At 38.3% G+C, this 13,212-nt stretch overlaps 1 protein-coding gene and 1 pseudogene across 2 annotated transcripts; both read right to left on the bottom strand.

Annotated features, from left to right (window-relative positions):
- Positions 1 to 1,294: 1,294 nt before the first annotated feature.
- Positions 1,295 to 5,460, bottom strand: vtcn1 (V-set domain containing T cell activation inhibitor 1). 2 transcript variants are annotated; one of them, XM_085135837.1, is made up of 5 exons: positions 4,469 to 5,460; positions 3,849 to 3,913; positions 2,206 to 2,556; positions 1,692 to 1,943; positions 1,295 to 1,450 (listed from the first exon to the last, which is right to left on the bottom strand). In XM_085135837.1, exons 1-5 carry the CDS (start codon positions 4,498 to 4,500, stop codon positions 1,332 to 1,334), a joined length of 819 nt encoding a protein of 272 aa, XP_084991963.1. In that variant the 5' UTR covers positions 4,501 to 5,460; the 3' UTR covers positions 1,295 to 1,331. The 2 variants fall into 2 exon arrangements, with proteins under 2 accessions (XP_084991963.1, XP_084991962.1); XM_085135836.1 differs by having other exon boundaries at positions 3,849 to 5,460.
- A 3,041-nt stretch (positions 5,461 to 8,501) lies between these two features.
- Positions 8,502 to 11,494, bottom strand: LOC146500137 (zinc finger MYM-type protein 1-like; annotated as a pseudogene).
- Positions 11,495 to 13,212: the final 1,718 nt, after the last annotated feature.

Here is a 13,212-nt window from a genome sequence, read left to right on the forward strand (position 1 = left end):
TCAACTAAAATAATGGAAATATCACTGAGGTAAAAAGGTGACATGCACATTTAAGCAGGTAACAAAAGGCACAAAACCAGCCGGACACCAGGCAGATACATAGATGATACTATAATATTAAGATAATACTAAAAGAAAAAAGCTGACAATACCAAATACTTGAAAAGCAATACGGGATGTGACTCACTGCATTATGTTGAACTATTGGCTGATTTTTTTAGCTTTGTGTTTTCCTTTATGTAAAAGGTTTTTCATCATAAATTGATGCAGAAAACACATTTGATGGAGGACCTCTGCAGACCAGAGAAATTAAACTGACACCTACCACCAGGGATAAACCTTTTGTGCTGTGGATGTGGAAAGGACCCAAATGCAGACTTCTAATCAGTACAGACAGGAGGACACAATCATCAATTCCCCAGGATTTACTTTCAAAGGTTTTAAGTAAAAAAAACCAAAAAAAAACAAAAACAACATTTTAAAACAACACTATCACCCTTGACATCACAAAAAGCATTTTTCAAAATAAAACTTTAATTATTTAATTTTTTAAAATTCTGTCATTAATCAGAGTCTCATTGGGGTGAAAATATATTTGTTGAGAGGAATTAGAACAATAAGCATTTATAAAAACATTATCAGATGATGGAAATAGAACAACAGTATAAATCGAGTATGAATAAACAGCTGCAAACATCATCCTCACAAAATCCAAGAGGAATCTACAGCTTTTTATAGACTGAGGTGTTTAAGGTTTATTTGAAAGGTTCAGATTACCTGAAACCAGTTCTGCCATGGTTACTGGACACTGTGTGTAGTTTTTAGATTTAAATGAAAGGTGTAAGGTAACTCCAGAGGTAGAGCTTTCTAAAGAAATAAAGTGAGTGCTTCTGTAATTAGACAGTAAACTGTCACAGAAAATGTGCTAAAATGTCAATGTTTTTCTTGTTTTGTTTCTATATTTCTGTATTTCATTATGTTACATGTCTGCATTAAAGTAAAATTTCAAAGTCAAGATAGCTGAATTTTACTGACATAATTTAAATGGAACTCTCAGTTCACACACTGTAAATGCATCAGAGGATGTAAAAAATAATATTAAAAGTTAATAGATAAATTATTAAAAACATCCAGCACAGAGTTAAATGGCATTACACAACTGCAACACATGCAGTAATAAATTACAATAAAGTAAAGCTACACAAGAGGACCGCTTTTGTGAATGTCAGTCTTTATATATCCTGACCTTAAATGCAGCACATGCTCACACATATGCATCCAGGGGAAGTATCTGTCTATATCTGTTGTGTTTTTTTGTGTACATTAGTGTGTCAAAAGGTCACATAATAGATGCAGAGGAAACTGGTCATAATAATGAGATAAAGTGATCCAACTGGACGGAATGAAGCAGCACTGAAGGTGAAATAAGTCCTCCATGAAACGTTCGAGCCTGAAAAAATAAGAAAAATAATTGATTTTTTTCCCTATAATATTATTTGCCTAGCTATATATATATATATATTAATACATATATTTGCTTTTATTTTCTGGTAGATTTGATTTAAATTGAAGAAATATTCCCCTGACTTAGTGTTGCACCTCCATAAATAAAAGATAGGCCAAAGGATGAATTTTAGTCCTTTAGTACAAATGTGTTTGGTATCAGGTCAATGTAAAAGTATATAAACTACCTGATATAGTTGCCTCAGAAAGAGACATCACCAAGTTGTTTTCAATCCTGAAGCTGTAGGTGTCACTGACTTGGACCGACAGCAGTGTGCTGAAGATGCTGAATATCCCCTCAGAGTTTTCTGTGAAAGTGGAGCTTCCATTCAGGATGTTCTCAGTTTGGTTTAACCACGAAACGCTTGGCTTAGGGAACCACCTGACTGCCTCAGCAGACAGGGTGCCATTTGAGAAGGTGAAAGTGGGCGCTGAAAAAGCTGATGTAATAAAAGAGGGAAGAAAAAAATACTGAATTAATATTGCAATCAAGAGTGAAGCTTCACTCGGTACTCACATTACTCAGAACAGCACGTTGGTTAAAATTCCCAACATTACAAAAACTAAGAATACCCTTATACCATCTTATTCCAATGTGTTGCAAACCATGCATTAAATACTGCTATACTGCTAATGAATGCCAATAAAGAATGTTTAGATAAACACACAATTAATCTTGAAGAACAACGTGAGTCATTCTACCTGCTGTTCTGAGTTGAATGCTGACCTCTCCTCCACCTTTAGAGGAGCTGATGCTGCATGTGTACTTCCCCTCATCGCTGCGTCTCACATTCCTCAGCAGCAGAGAGGCATTGCCTGTGACTACAGCCTCAGGGAAGAGCTGAGTTCTCCCACTGAACTGTGACGCCTGATTCGTCAGATCCGGAGCTCCATTCTGATAAAAGTAAACCAGGCCGGTCAGGTCCGTCTTCTTCCAGGTCACTGTCACTTTGTCTTGGGAAGTTTGTGTGTCAAGATAGCAGCTGAGCAGCTGATCCCCACCAAGGTTGGCGACAGGCTTTGTACTGCTGCTTATCACATTGGTCTGGGGCTCTGTGGGATGTGGACATTTTATACACATATTATAGACTAGCACATTTGAATCAGTTCCAAATTGTTGACAACTTAATAACCGATTTAAATGATATTTAGTGAAAGTGTTGTTTGCTTTTGGCAGTTATAAAACTTTTAGCAGGAAGATTTTAAGGACAAGTTCACATTTTTCACATTCACATATCCTGAGAGAGAGAGAGCGACTGTGATTTCAAGAGATAGTTCAGGCAAAGCTATGACTATTTAGGGGTCTGAGTTAGTAAAAGTGATTAAATTCTAAAGACACAGATAGATAGACTGTATATAAAAGATGGTTCTAGCATACAGGTCTGAAAAACAAAGCCAGGGTGGAAATGTCCTATACCTGTCTTCTTTCTACTGACCAGCAGGGGGCAACCATTGTAGCTGTCTAGAAAAGAAATCTACCTCTCACTTGATTTATAACCTCAGTAAATATTTTCCTAATGCCTTTATGGTCTCAGTCAGTAGTATTATGACTTCATCATGTTTAGCTTGGAAATTATCGTGCCATTTATAAAAATAACCCACTCAAAGTCCGGTATGCTTTTTACTCTGTGACTGATGACTCACTACTGTATGAGCATGGCGTGTCCTTTGGTTCACAATCAGATCTTTTTTGGCCTTCAGTTAAACTAAAAAAAGAAGTCCTTTTTTCAGGTAATAACATTGCGCATATTTAATAAATTTGTAACTTAATAAAACTAACATGCCAATTAATCTAGCTTGAATGCTAGCTAGCTATCAGCTTCACACATTCTTCTAAAATATAGTCACGCCCACTTTCAAGACATCAACAAGGTGATGGCCAAAATACCAGTTTCACAGGTTCATATAGGACAGGATTCCACAGTAAAAACTCAGGCGCACCATGTTTATGAATGAAACTATCAATTCATATTTAAAGTCAATATTTCCTTAATACCATGTTAAACCGGCACCAGTCAAGCATACCTAAACACACATAAACATTTTCTCAAGGAAATGAAACATGAATATAGAGTATATGTGTTACTTGGCTATCAACATTATTTCTGTCAAGTGGAAAGTCAGCCTCACTTACAAATATTTACAGATCATCACACATGCAGATACAAATGAATATTCACAGTTAAACACTCGATGCTGTGCCGTGCCGTGTTGCCGTCCACATGGATTAACTGTATTTTAGTTTAGACAAACACAGCACGTGGTGAGCACACCCATGTATCACCCCAGGCCTCACAGAGCCATCACTAATGACAAGAGGATCCAAACAGATCTGTGGGTCTTACTTGAGAAGGCCAGAGAGAAGAAGAGGATGATGAAGAAACTAAGTATGACGATGATGACGAGCATGCTGTGCAAAAAGAAAAACACAAGTGCAATTGTAACAAAACACATAGTATTAGTTTTTAAAGATTAGTTTCATAGCAGTTCTTCAAATAGCTTCTATTATTCTTCCTGTAACTGTAGGGTTTGGGCTCCATACATTGTGTCTTTTGGGTCTCGTGATGATCAGGACAAAAAAAACCCATTGCAATAAGAAAGCTGGAGATTGTTTTCAATTCTTCTGTAAGTGTTTTCTTTGTGGTTCAAAAATGTTAATATTTTGTCCTGACAGATATTTAAAGGACAAATATCTCTTTGACAGACTGTCAGCAACTTTTATTTTGTTAGGGATCACATTAAACTAGTCACGAAGCATAAATTTAATCTTTAATAACATGTTGTTGTATTATAATCTGAAACTTTAAAGGTAATCAGCAACTACAGCTGTCAAATAACATCAAAAGTGAGATGTTTTCGTTCTCTACTGGTGCAGTAAAAGCAAACATACTCGGTTACCACTGGAGACACCTAAATATTTTGAAGTTGAATGACAACACTAAATATTCAAACCTCATGGTCACACCTGTAGAAGATGATTTGTCCAAGCGTGGCCATGGCTCCTGATGAAATCTCTTGAGACCAAGAAAAAAGGTAATTATTTATTCTTTATCCACTTTTTTATCCAAGTAATATCTTTCTGCTGCTGTCTGTCAGCAGCCTGCACAGAACTGTCTGCTCAGCCTCTCTCAGAGCACTTAGGAAATACAATACAACACCATAAGTAAATATTACTTTTAAGGTGTGTTCTTAATTTTGTTGACAGGTCATCATCTAGCTCGTTTATCTTACAAAAATAAAAGTTCATGTGACTGATTTACAAGAGAAAGAGATTATTTTTGTGATGTTAGTTAAGCTTTTACAAAGTGAAGGGATTACATCCAGAAAAGCATTTTTACAGTAGTTATGACATAGAATATGTTTTTCATGTATATATTTATAGCATGCAGTACTGACTGCTGCTGGTTTTATTACGGCAAAAGCATAATATGCATACAAGGAAAAAGAGTAGCACACTGGGTTTGGCAAATTTACTCAAGGTGGACAAAATTTGATCTGTCGAGGAAAAAGAGAACATACGTAACACTTGTTTATTTATGAAAAGGACCAAACATTGTTCACTAAAATAACAACAGAAAAAATAGATGATGAAAATCTCTGGTGATATTTTTGGCATTTCAAAACAGACGATTAGCCTTATTCATACTAATATCTGCTTGGACTGAACTACGGTATTGAAAGAAATGTGGCATGCAACACTTGTGTGACAAGTGAAGACATTACAGAGTCCTCTTGACCACTGAGAAATTCTGCCAACCTCAAATGTGTAACTCAAACTGAAACTTAAGCACATGTATGTCACATCATATGATCTTATGAAACAAGAAACATTTTCTTTTTCAGTTTTTATTTTAGTTTTTCAAGAGATGTGAGCATGCAACTGTGAAATCTAGAGTTTTTAAACTGTTAAGCCATAAAACAAAATGAAAGGCTTAGTTTTTGCAAAAAACACATATTCTTAGTGCAAGCATTTCGTAGTAGATAACTGCAACCAAAATCCTACTTTGTTGACAATCCAATTCAATTCAAATTCAATAAAACTTTATTGATCCTGAAGGTTGACCCCAAAGGAAATTGGGTATCCTTGTTAAAGATTAGTGTTAGAAAGGTGTGCATTATGTAAGACGCTTAATGTTATTTTGCTATAAAAATGGATGCTCAAAATGATCAAATTACACAAACATATATGAAAATATAGCACACAAGCCACAAACCCTTAAAGCAAATCCTTTTCTCCCCTTTCTTCATTTCTACCAAGCTTGAAAGCTAACAGTTTGTATGTCCGCCTTTATTCTTCAAGACAACCTCAACTGTCTTATGCAAGTATTCTTGTAATTTCAGATGTCTTCAGGACTAGTGCTCCACGATTCTGGAAAGATAGTCAAAGCTCTTTATTGGCAGCACAATCCATGACTGATAGTGCTCCATTGTGAATTTTTCTATCTAGCTATGCTTTTACTGTATTGACAGTGTGTTTGGTATCACAGTCATGCTGAAAAATGAAGCCTTTTCCTACCAGGTGCTTTCTAGATGTTATTGTATTGTCATGCATGGTGTTACTTGGTGCATTTATTAGGCTGGACGACTGTGATTCATCATTGTCTAAAAGTTCTTTGAAAAGCATTCAGTTAGTCAAGAACGCTGCAGTGAAAGTCCTGACAGGGACTTGAAAGAGAGAGCGTAATACTCCCTTCTCTTCACTGGCTCCCGCTTAATTCCAGAGTTGTATGTAAAATCCATATCCTTACAAGGTCTTGAATAACCAGAACACTTGATTTCTTAAATAGTACTGTATTATTCCAAGCATTTTGCTCTCAGACTGTCAGCTTACTTGTGGTTTCTAGAGTTTTTAAAAGTAGAATGGGAGGCACAACCTTCAGCTTCCAGGCTCTTTTCCTGTGGAAAAAGATTCAGGTTGAATTCAGGAGACAGACACTCTCTACATTTTAGATTAGGCTCAAAACTTTCCTTTTTGATAAAGCATATAGTTAGGGCTTCATCAAGTGACCCTGAATCCTCCCTTAGTTTCACTGCTATAGGCCAAGGTTGTCTAAAGGCTCTGAGTGCTTCTTCTTCACACCTCTCTTTTTGGTCTCCATGTGTTTATACCTCTAAAAACTAAATTTAAACTGTGGTTCTCTCCCATGTGTATCCTTTGTCCTGTCTTTCACTGCTTTTCTCTTCCCACCCAACTGGTCATGGCTTTAAAAAGGGAGTTTTTCCATCTTACCTTGGCAAAGTGCTAGGTGTATCTCTCACATCCTGTGTCAGGTATTTGCTGATTATTTTTCTATTTCTCTAGAACATGACTTTCAGATACTGTCCAGCTGCTGTAGATAGTTTTTTTATTTTTTTATATACCTACCATTTCTTAGTTTGCCCTCTGGTTGTGCATTTCCCTAAGGTTCTTTAAGCACACTTTGCTAACCATACTGAAATCTGCCAAGTTTTCATCTTATTGCAAAAATACTGTTTTATACCAGTTAAACTGCTTGTTTTATAGATTAAACTAAAAAAAATGTGAATAAATGTGTTTTTACAACAAACTGCCAGTAACTAAGTGCCTTATGATACAGTTTACAATTGTGACAAGTTGTCGATGTAAACAAAACATATTTCTTGAGTTAGGTCATTTTTATTACAGGTCACAGTTAACCAACTTTAACCTGATATCTTATTAACCATATCACTATGTTGTTTGAATAACTTTAATGTGTATTTCCTGAAAATTTCCCCCGTGATGTTGTCTATTAGTGAATAGAATCTGTCTGGAAAACCCTAAAAATGTATTTGAGAAGTGAAAACCAAGATTTGCATCATTCTGAAAGTACTTAAAACAGCCTCATTGTGGTAAACCATGGGCACATAATGTATTTAAAGGCAATATAATGGTAGTATATGCTTTATGCTTCAGAATTACTTTTCATTTTCACTCAGCCATTGGAGGAGGAACATTTTAAAAATCTAACTTACTAACTTAAGACATCCGATACTATTTTCATCCAACATGGCATTTCTTGATTTTACTTACAAACTTCTTCAAGTAATTAAAAATATTGTGGGTGTTTTCGTGCTCATAGTCATCTTCTACATCCTGCAGTACATTTTTAACATGCATTTTTTTATGTTCGTGTAAACCGGGCCTGCGTCCAAATGGTGTACTATACATGGTTCTGCCTCCTTTGATCCTCGTCTTTATGGTCATCATTGTTGAACGTTTTCAACAAAGAAAGATTTTTTACAGGTGTAACTCTCTCTGGTAGACTGGTATGTTTACCTAAAGACAAACTTCAACAAGAACCAGACTGGAATTCCATGCAAACAAAATCTGACCTATGAGGAGCAACGGATTAGAGGAGCATATAAGACTAAATCATCATACAACATTAATTTGACTAACGTAATTTTTGCACCACAATTGTGTGTTAAGTTATAAAGTAAATAAGTGAGTCATGCAACAAAAATACCTTACTGTTTACTATTTAATATTAATATTTACTATTTATTTACTATTTTACTCATTTAAGGTACTAATTTAAAGTATCAAGTCAAGTATTTTAGACAACGGGCTATTTGTTTAATGATTTTTTCTTGGATGTAGTTTTTAACTGTGTGGCGTTTGCATGCTCTCCCTGTTTCATGCAGTAGTTTAATACAATGGCCGGATCAGGCCCGCAAAAGGGTTAAATAATTTTGTAATGAGCTGCAATTTTTCAGTAAAAGAAACTGCTATTCCAGTTGTCTGTGAATGTTCTCAGTCATTCAGGTCATCATAGTCAAAGGAGCTTGGAAAGAAAAGCGTCTGGACTTCTTTAAGTTGCTTGAAGACGTTTCACATCTCATCCGAGAAGCTTCTTCAGTTCTAAGGCAGTAGCATAAACTCAGCCACTTACAACATTTTGAAACACTTTGCTACCATCCTAGCAGCTCTTCTGGGGAACATCACATTAAAAACTCCACTGACTTCACCGACAAGGTCCAAAAACTTACCCTGGATCCAGATGAAACCATGGTGTCCTTTGATGTAGTCTCTCTCTTCACTTGCATACCCACCACGGAGGCAGTGGAGACTGTCAGAAAACGACTACAAGAAGACAGCTCCTTGGAAGACAGGACCCACTTCACACCTGATCAAATTTGCACACTGTTAGACCTCTGCCTCACCACTACATATTTCAAATACAACGAGGATTTCTACAGACAAAAACATGGCTGTGCCATGGGCTCCCCCGTGTCACCTATTGTAGCCAACCTTTACATGGAGGAAGTGGAGAGAAAGACTCTTGGCTCTTTTAAAGGGAGAGGACCCAGCCACTGGTACAGATAAGTAGATGACACCTGGGTCAACATCAAGTTCACCAGGGAAGACACAAAGGATAACTGTTTGCCTTTCCTGGACTGCGCCGTGCACATTGAAGAGAATGGCAACCTCAACATCGAAGTTTACCGGAAGCCCACACACACGGACCAGTACCTCCTCTTTGACTCCCATCTAGATGCTCCCAATGTGTTGAACAATAAATATTTGTGCGTTGATGACCACTATTCTTGAGCATGTGTTGACTACAGTTAAAAAAAAAAAGAAGTTTTGTTTTCCTTCCCTCCCCCAGTACACCCTGAGGAAATGTGAAACTAAAAAAAAGTGCATATTGCCCAGACCTCTACATTGGTCTCTGCATCTAAGAGACAAATGTCACTCTTTCGAGGATGCCAATGTTCACATTTTGGACAGAGAGGACAGATGGTTTGAAAGAGGAGTGAAAGAAGCCATTTATGTCCACTGTGAGCTACTGTGGTTTACAACACCAACTCTCTGCCATCTATAATCCAGTTTTGAGAACCCTTCCCAGACGCCTTAACGCCTACTCACATCCTGGGCCATCTGACCTCAGGAAATCACATGATAGGGTGGGGGGCCAGGTTTCACAATGAGCTCACCCTGGCTGATTGTGACCTACAATCATTTTCACACCTCGGCTCATGTGATTAGATAGAGGGTCATCAGGGCGTCCTTTGTCCCTCTTTGCGGGGTAACTGGGTTTAAATCTGGGACACTCCACCATTTGACCCTTAGAACTCAAGAAGCTTCTCGGATGAGAGGTGAAACGTCTACAAGCAACTTAAACAAGTCCAGATGCTTTTCTTTCCAAGCTCCTTAGACCACACAAGGGAAAAGTAACTCTCTTCTCAATGTGTCTGAGTTGTTCAATACAGTGCCTGAACCCACAGTTGCCTCCAGCGCAAAATCCCCCATTTCTTCTGTTTGTGCACCTGGTTCAGGGATACTGTGGTTGTTGCACAGGGCCTTGGTTTTCTCATACAACTCTATGGCAAATGCATCTGAGTGTTTGCCCTTAAGTGTGTCAAACACAGCTTGTTTGCAGATAAAAGCTCTGTCAGGTCTAAAGTCTCTTTTTGCAGGAACTTGTGGAGTCCTTCGGTTACAGACAGAAGTGACTGAAACATCAGTAGTGCTGCTGATAACTTGTAGAGCTTTGCTCTAAGACCAACAGCTATGGGTGAGCCAATGGCAGATAGGTAATGTCTCAATAACTGCACTGATTGATTGCAACTGACATGCCCAGCGAGTGTTTGAAAGTTGTGCAAGCTCAGTTTTTGTCAATCCAAGTTTTGACTGAGCCTCCATGAAGTTATGGTGATTGACTAGGAAGGTTCTGAATAAAGAATACACACTCCAACAAGCTGAAAAGCTCCACAGCCTCTGGTACAGCCTTGCAAGTATTGCACAAAACCAGGTTGAGTTGATGAGCTTAACAATGCACATAGATAGCCTCAGGATGAAGCATTCTAAAATGTGCTACACCTCCAGTGGAGCCACTCATAACGGCTGCACCATCATATGTTTGTGCTACACACTTAAGCTCTGCAAGACCATTGTTTTGGATCTGCTGCCGAAGCTCATTTGAAATGGACTGGGCATCAAATGATTTTATATCTGCAAGTGCTAGGAAATGCTCCTTCACTGTGCCCTCTGACACATACCTGACACAAACAGCTAAATTCTATGCCTTTTCATCCCTTGCCTCATCTGGCATGATGGCATAGATTTAGACTTTGTCATTTCAGATACAATGACACTAGTAACTTCCTGGGCACAACAGTCAATGATGTCATTCTGGGATGTTGGCGAGATATACTGCACATTTGATGGGGGATTATGTTTTTTAAGAAAAGTATCTAACTTCTTCAAAAGCTCCATGCACGCTTTCTTGCATGCATGGAGTGTCTTGTGTTCCCTCTGTTTGGGCTGTCTTCACCTTCAAAAGGGAGTCCCTGTCTCCCTAACAGAGGTGACTGCAACAATTCATCTGAGATACTCTCTTCTCTCTACTATCTCACTGACATTTGCAGTTGCTATCATCTGTGCAACGTTTCCCTGTTTGCTAGTTCCCTGGTAGCTTTTCCATGTAACAACACTGTCCTTATGTGTTTGCGCCATCTCATGCTTGCCAAAGATGACTAAAGCTTTCTTCTAGTTCTTGCAACCACTACTGACCAAACTATTATGTTTGATGTTTTTGGGAAGCAGAAAGTTTTATTCTGGTTGACTGAATATTCTAACCAGTTGTGCTTTTCAAACCAGCTGTGGTGAAATGCTCTCTTCTGTGTACCAAAAGTGTCATGTGGGTAGCTCTTCAGCCTTGCCTGTCTGGGCCCTGTGTCTTTGCCACCTAAATCAAACCCTGTAGTAGAATGAGTTGCTGCAGCTGCTTCATCATTTTCCCTCTCTTGGCCTGTTTGCTCTCCTTTCTCTGTAATAACTTGATCTTCCTCTGCCTTTCAATCCATTAGCCGCAGCTCCTCTGTCTCTCCTTGCTCTCTCTGACTTGCTTGTTGACCCTTTTCTCCCTCAGCCTCTTCTTCTTCCTGACCCTTCAAGATACATTAAAACATATTGAATTGATAATTAATCCAACATAAAGGCTAATGTCATGACTTCTGCTTTTGTCATGACACACCACAGTAATTTGTTGCTCCCAAATATTTAGAAGTTACACAGATTAAGGATGGTGTGTGACTAAAATGGTTGCAATTTAAAGGCCCAAAAATTATTACTAAATTACTTGAATCAAAGTAATATTAAATAGAACCCTCAAAAATATTTGGGCCAGGCTAATTTGACTTATATATATATCTTGGTTCTCTCCACTTTCAAATCTTGACTCTCCTAAATAAAAGTTCAAGTTAAATAAGTCTTATATGGTGTACCATTACGGAAATGTTTCATATTTCATATCCATACTGAGTTCCATAAAATTCTAATCAGACTGTTTGTATCACAAATGACTCCATTGTCAAGTCCTTGACTCACCTCTCCAGTAAAGGTCTCTCCCCTCTCACTCTCTGTGCTCCTCTGTCCTGACTCCTGCAGGTTAATAGGTTTGGAGGAGTGATTATTATTAGTGTATTGTATTAGTGATGGTAAATTTGATTCTTTTTACTGAATCAAGTTTTAATGAGTCACTCACCAAAGTGAATCGGGTTTTTTGAGTTATTTGAGTCACTGAGTCAGTTGACCAGAGAGTGCAAAAAATGTACATTTTCACTCAAACTTAATTTGTTTCTCTTTTCATGTAAATCCTACTGCTAAGATGAATGATTCTAAAAGAAAACGACTATTTTATAGAGCAAAAAAGAGCAATTATTTTTATTTTATTAGTATTTTCCTTAAATGTGTCAAATATATATTTTCTCATCTAAATGTCCACTGAGCTGTGAGCCAGGGGGCGGTAATGCGCCTTAACATTGTTTACAAAGGAAGAAGAAGAAGAAGAAGCTGTGAGCCAGGAGGGAGGGGGTGAGTGAGTGGCTGTATCCCAATTCAGGGTCTGCAGCCTTAAAGGCCACATTTTAAGGTCTATTACGTCACAGCGACGCGATGAAGGCTGTCCCAATTCGAAGGCTGCTCAAAATGCGGCCCTCAAATCCTTCATTTCCCTGAATTTTAAGGACGTGGCGGTGTAGACTTCGTGGCCCAACATATCCCAGAATGCATGGCGCGGCGGTGGGTGTGGATAATTTTGCTGAAAAAAAAAACGCGGATGAGGGGCACTCAAAGAGTAAACTTTAAGTAAGTACTGAATATTATGTCACTTATTTCTGTGCAAATGTTTAATAACGAAGAACATTAAAACATTACTGTTGGCCACATGTCGGCAAAGTTATGTGACATTAGTGACGTTTGTACTAACTTGGTTTTAAAGCCTTTACTTTAAAATATACGCTGTTCAATAGCTGACCTTAATCTTACAGAGAATGATCAAAACTCATGTAGAAACAAACAAACAAATGAACAAAAGATTTTCTCCTTCATTTCTGTCAAACAAAGCTGTATGAAACGTTTCCAGCTGTTAGTATCATGGTTGCTAGGCAACCTGGGCAGCGCAATGGAGGCTAGACCGTCCCATTTCACAAGCCTCGCACTTCCGGCCTTAGCGGTCTTTAAGTACGCGGCCCTTGAGGATCGTTGAGGCTGCGTACTTTAAGGCTGCAGACCCTGAATTGGGATACAGCCAGTGATTTGTTTGCGCTATGATTCAGCACAGGTGGGAGGGGGTGAGTGAATCCTGAGTGATTTGTTCGCTATGATTTAGCACAGGAGGGAGGGGGTGAGCAAGTCCTGAGTGATTCGTTTGCGCTATGGTTCAGCACAGGTGGGAGGGGGTGAGTGAATCCTGAGTGATTCAT

The sequence above is a fragment of the Neolamprologus multifasciatus genome, chromosome 16, assembly GCF_963576455.1.
Source record: "Neolamprologus multifasciatus chromosome 16, fNeoMul1.2, whole genome shotgun sequence".
NCBI classification, from domain to species: Eukaryota; Metazoa; Chordata; class Actinopteri; order Cichliformes; family Cichlidae; genus Neolamprologus; species Neolamprologus multifasciatus.

Excerpts from the sequence above, each read along its gene's own strand:
- vtcn1 (XM_085135836.1), bottom strand. The coding sequence starts at position 3,957 with ATGTGTTTTGTTACAATTGCACTTGTGTTTTTCTTTTTGCACAGCATG. Across the intron at positions 1,944-2,205 it reads CATTCAACTCAGAACAGCAG|CTTTTTCAGCGCCCACTTTC; the intron begins GTAGAATGACTC and ends TTATTACATCAG. Across the intron at positions 1,451-1,691 it reads TTCTGAGGCAACTATATCAG|GCTCGAACGTTTCATGGAGG; the intron begins GTAGTTTATATA and ends TTATTTTTTCAG.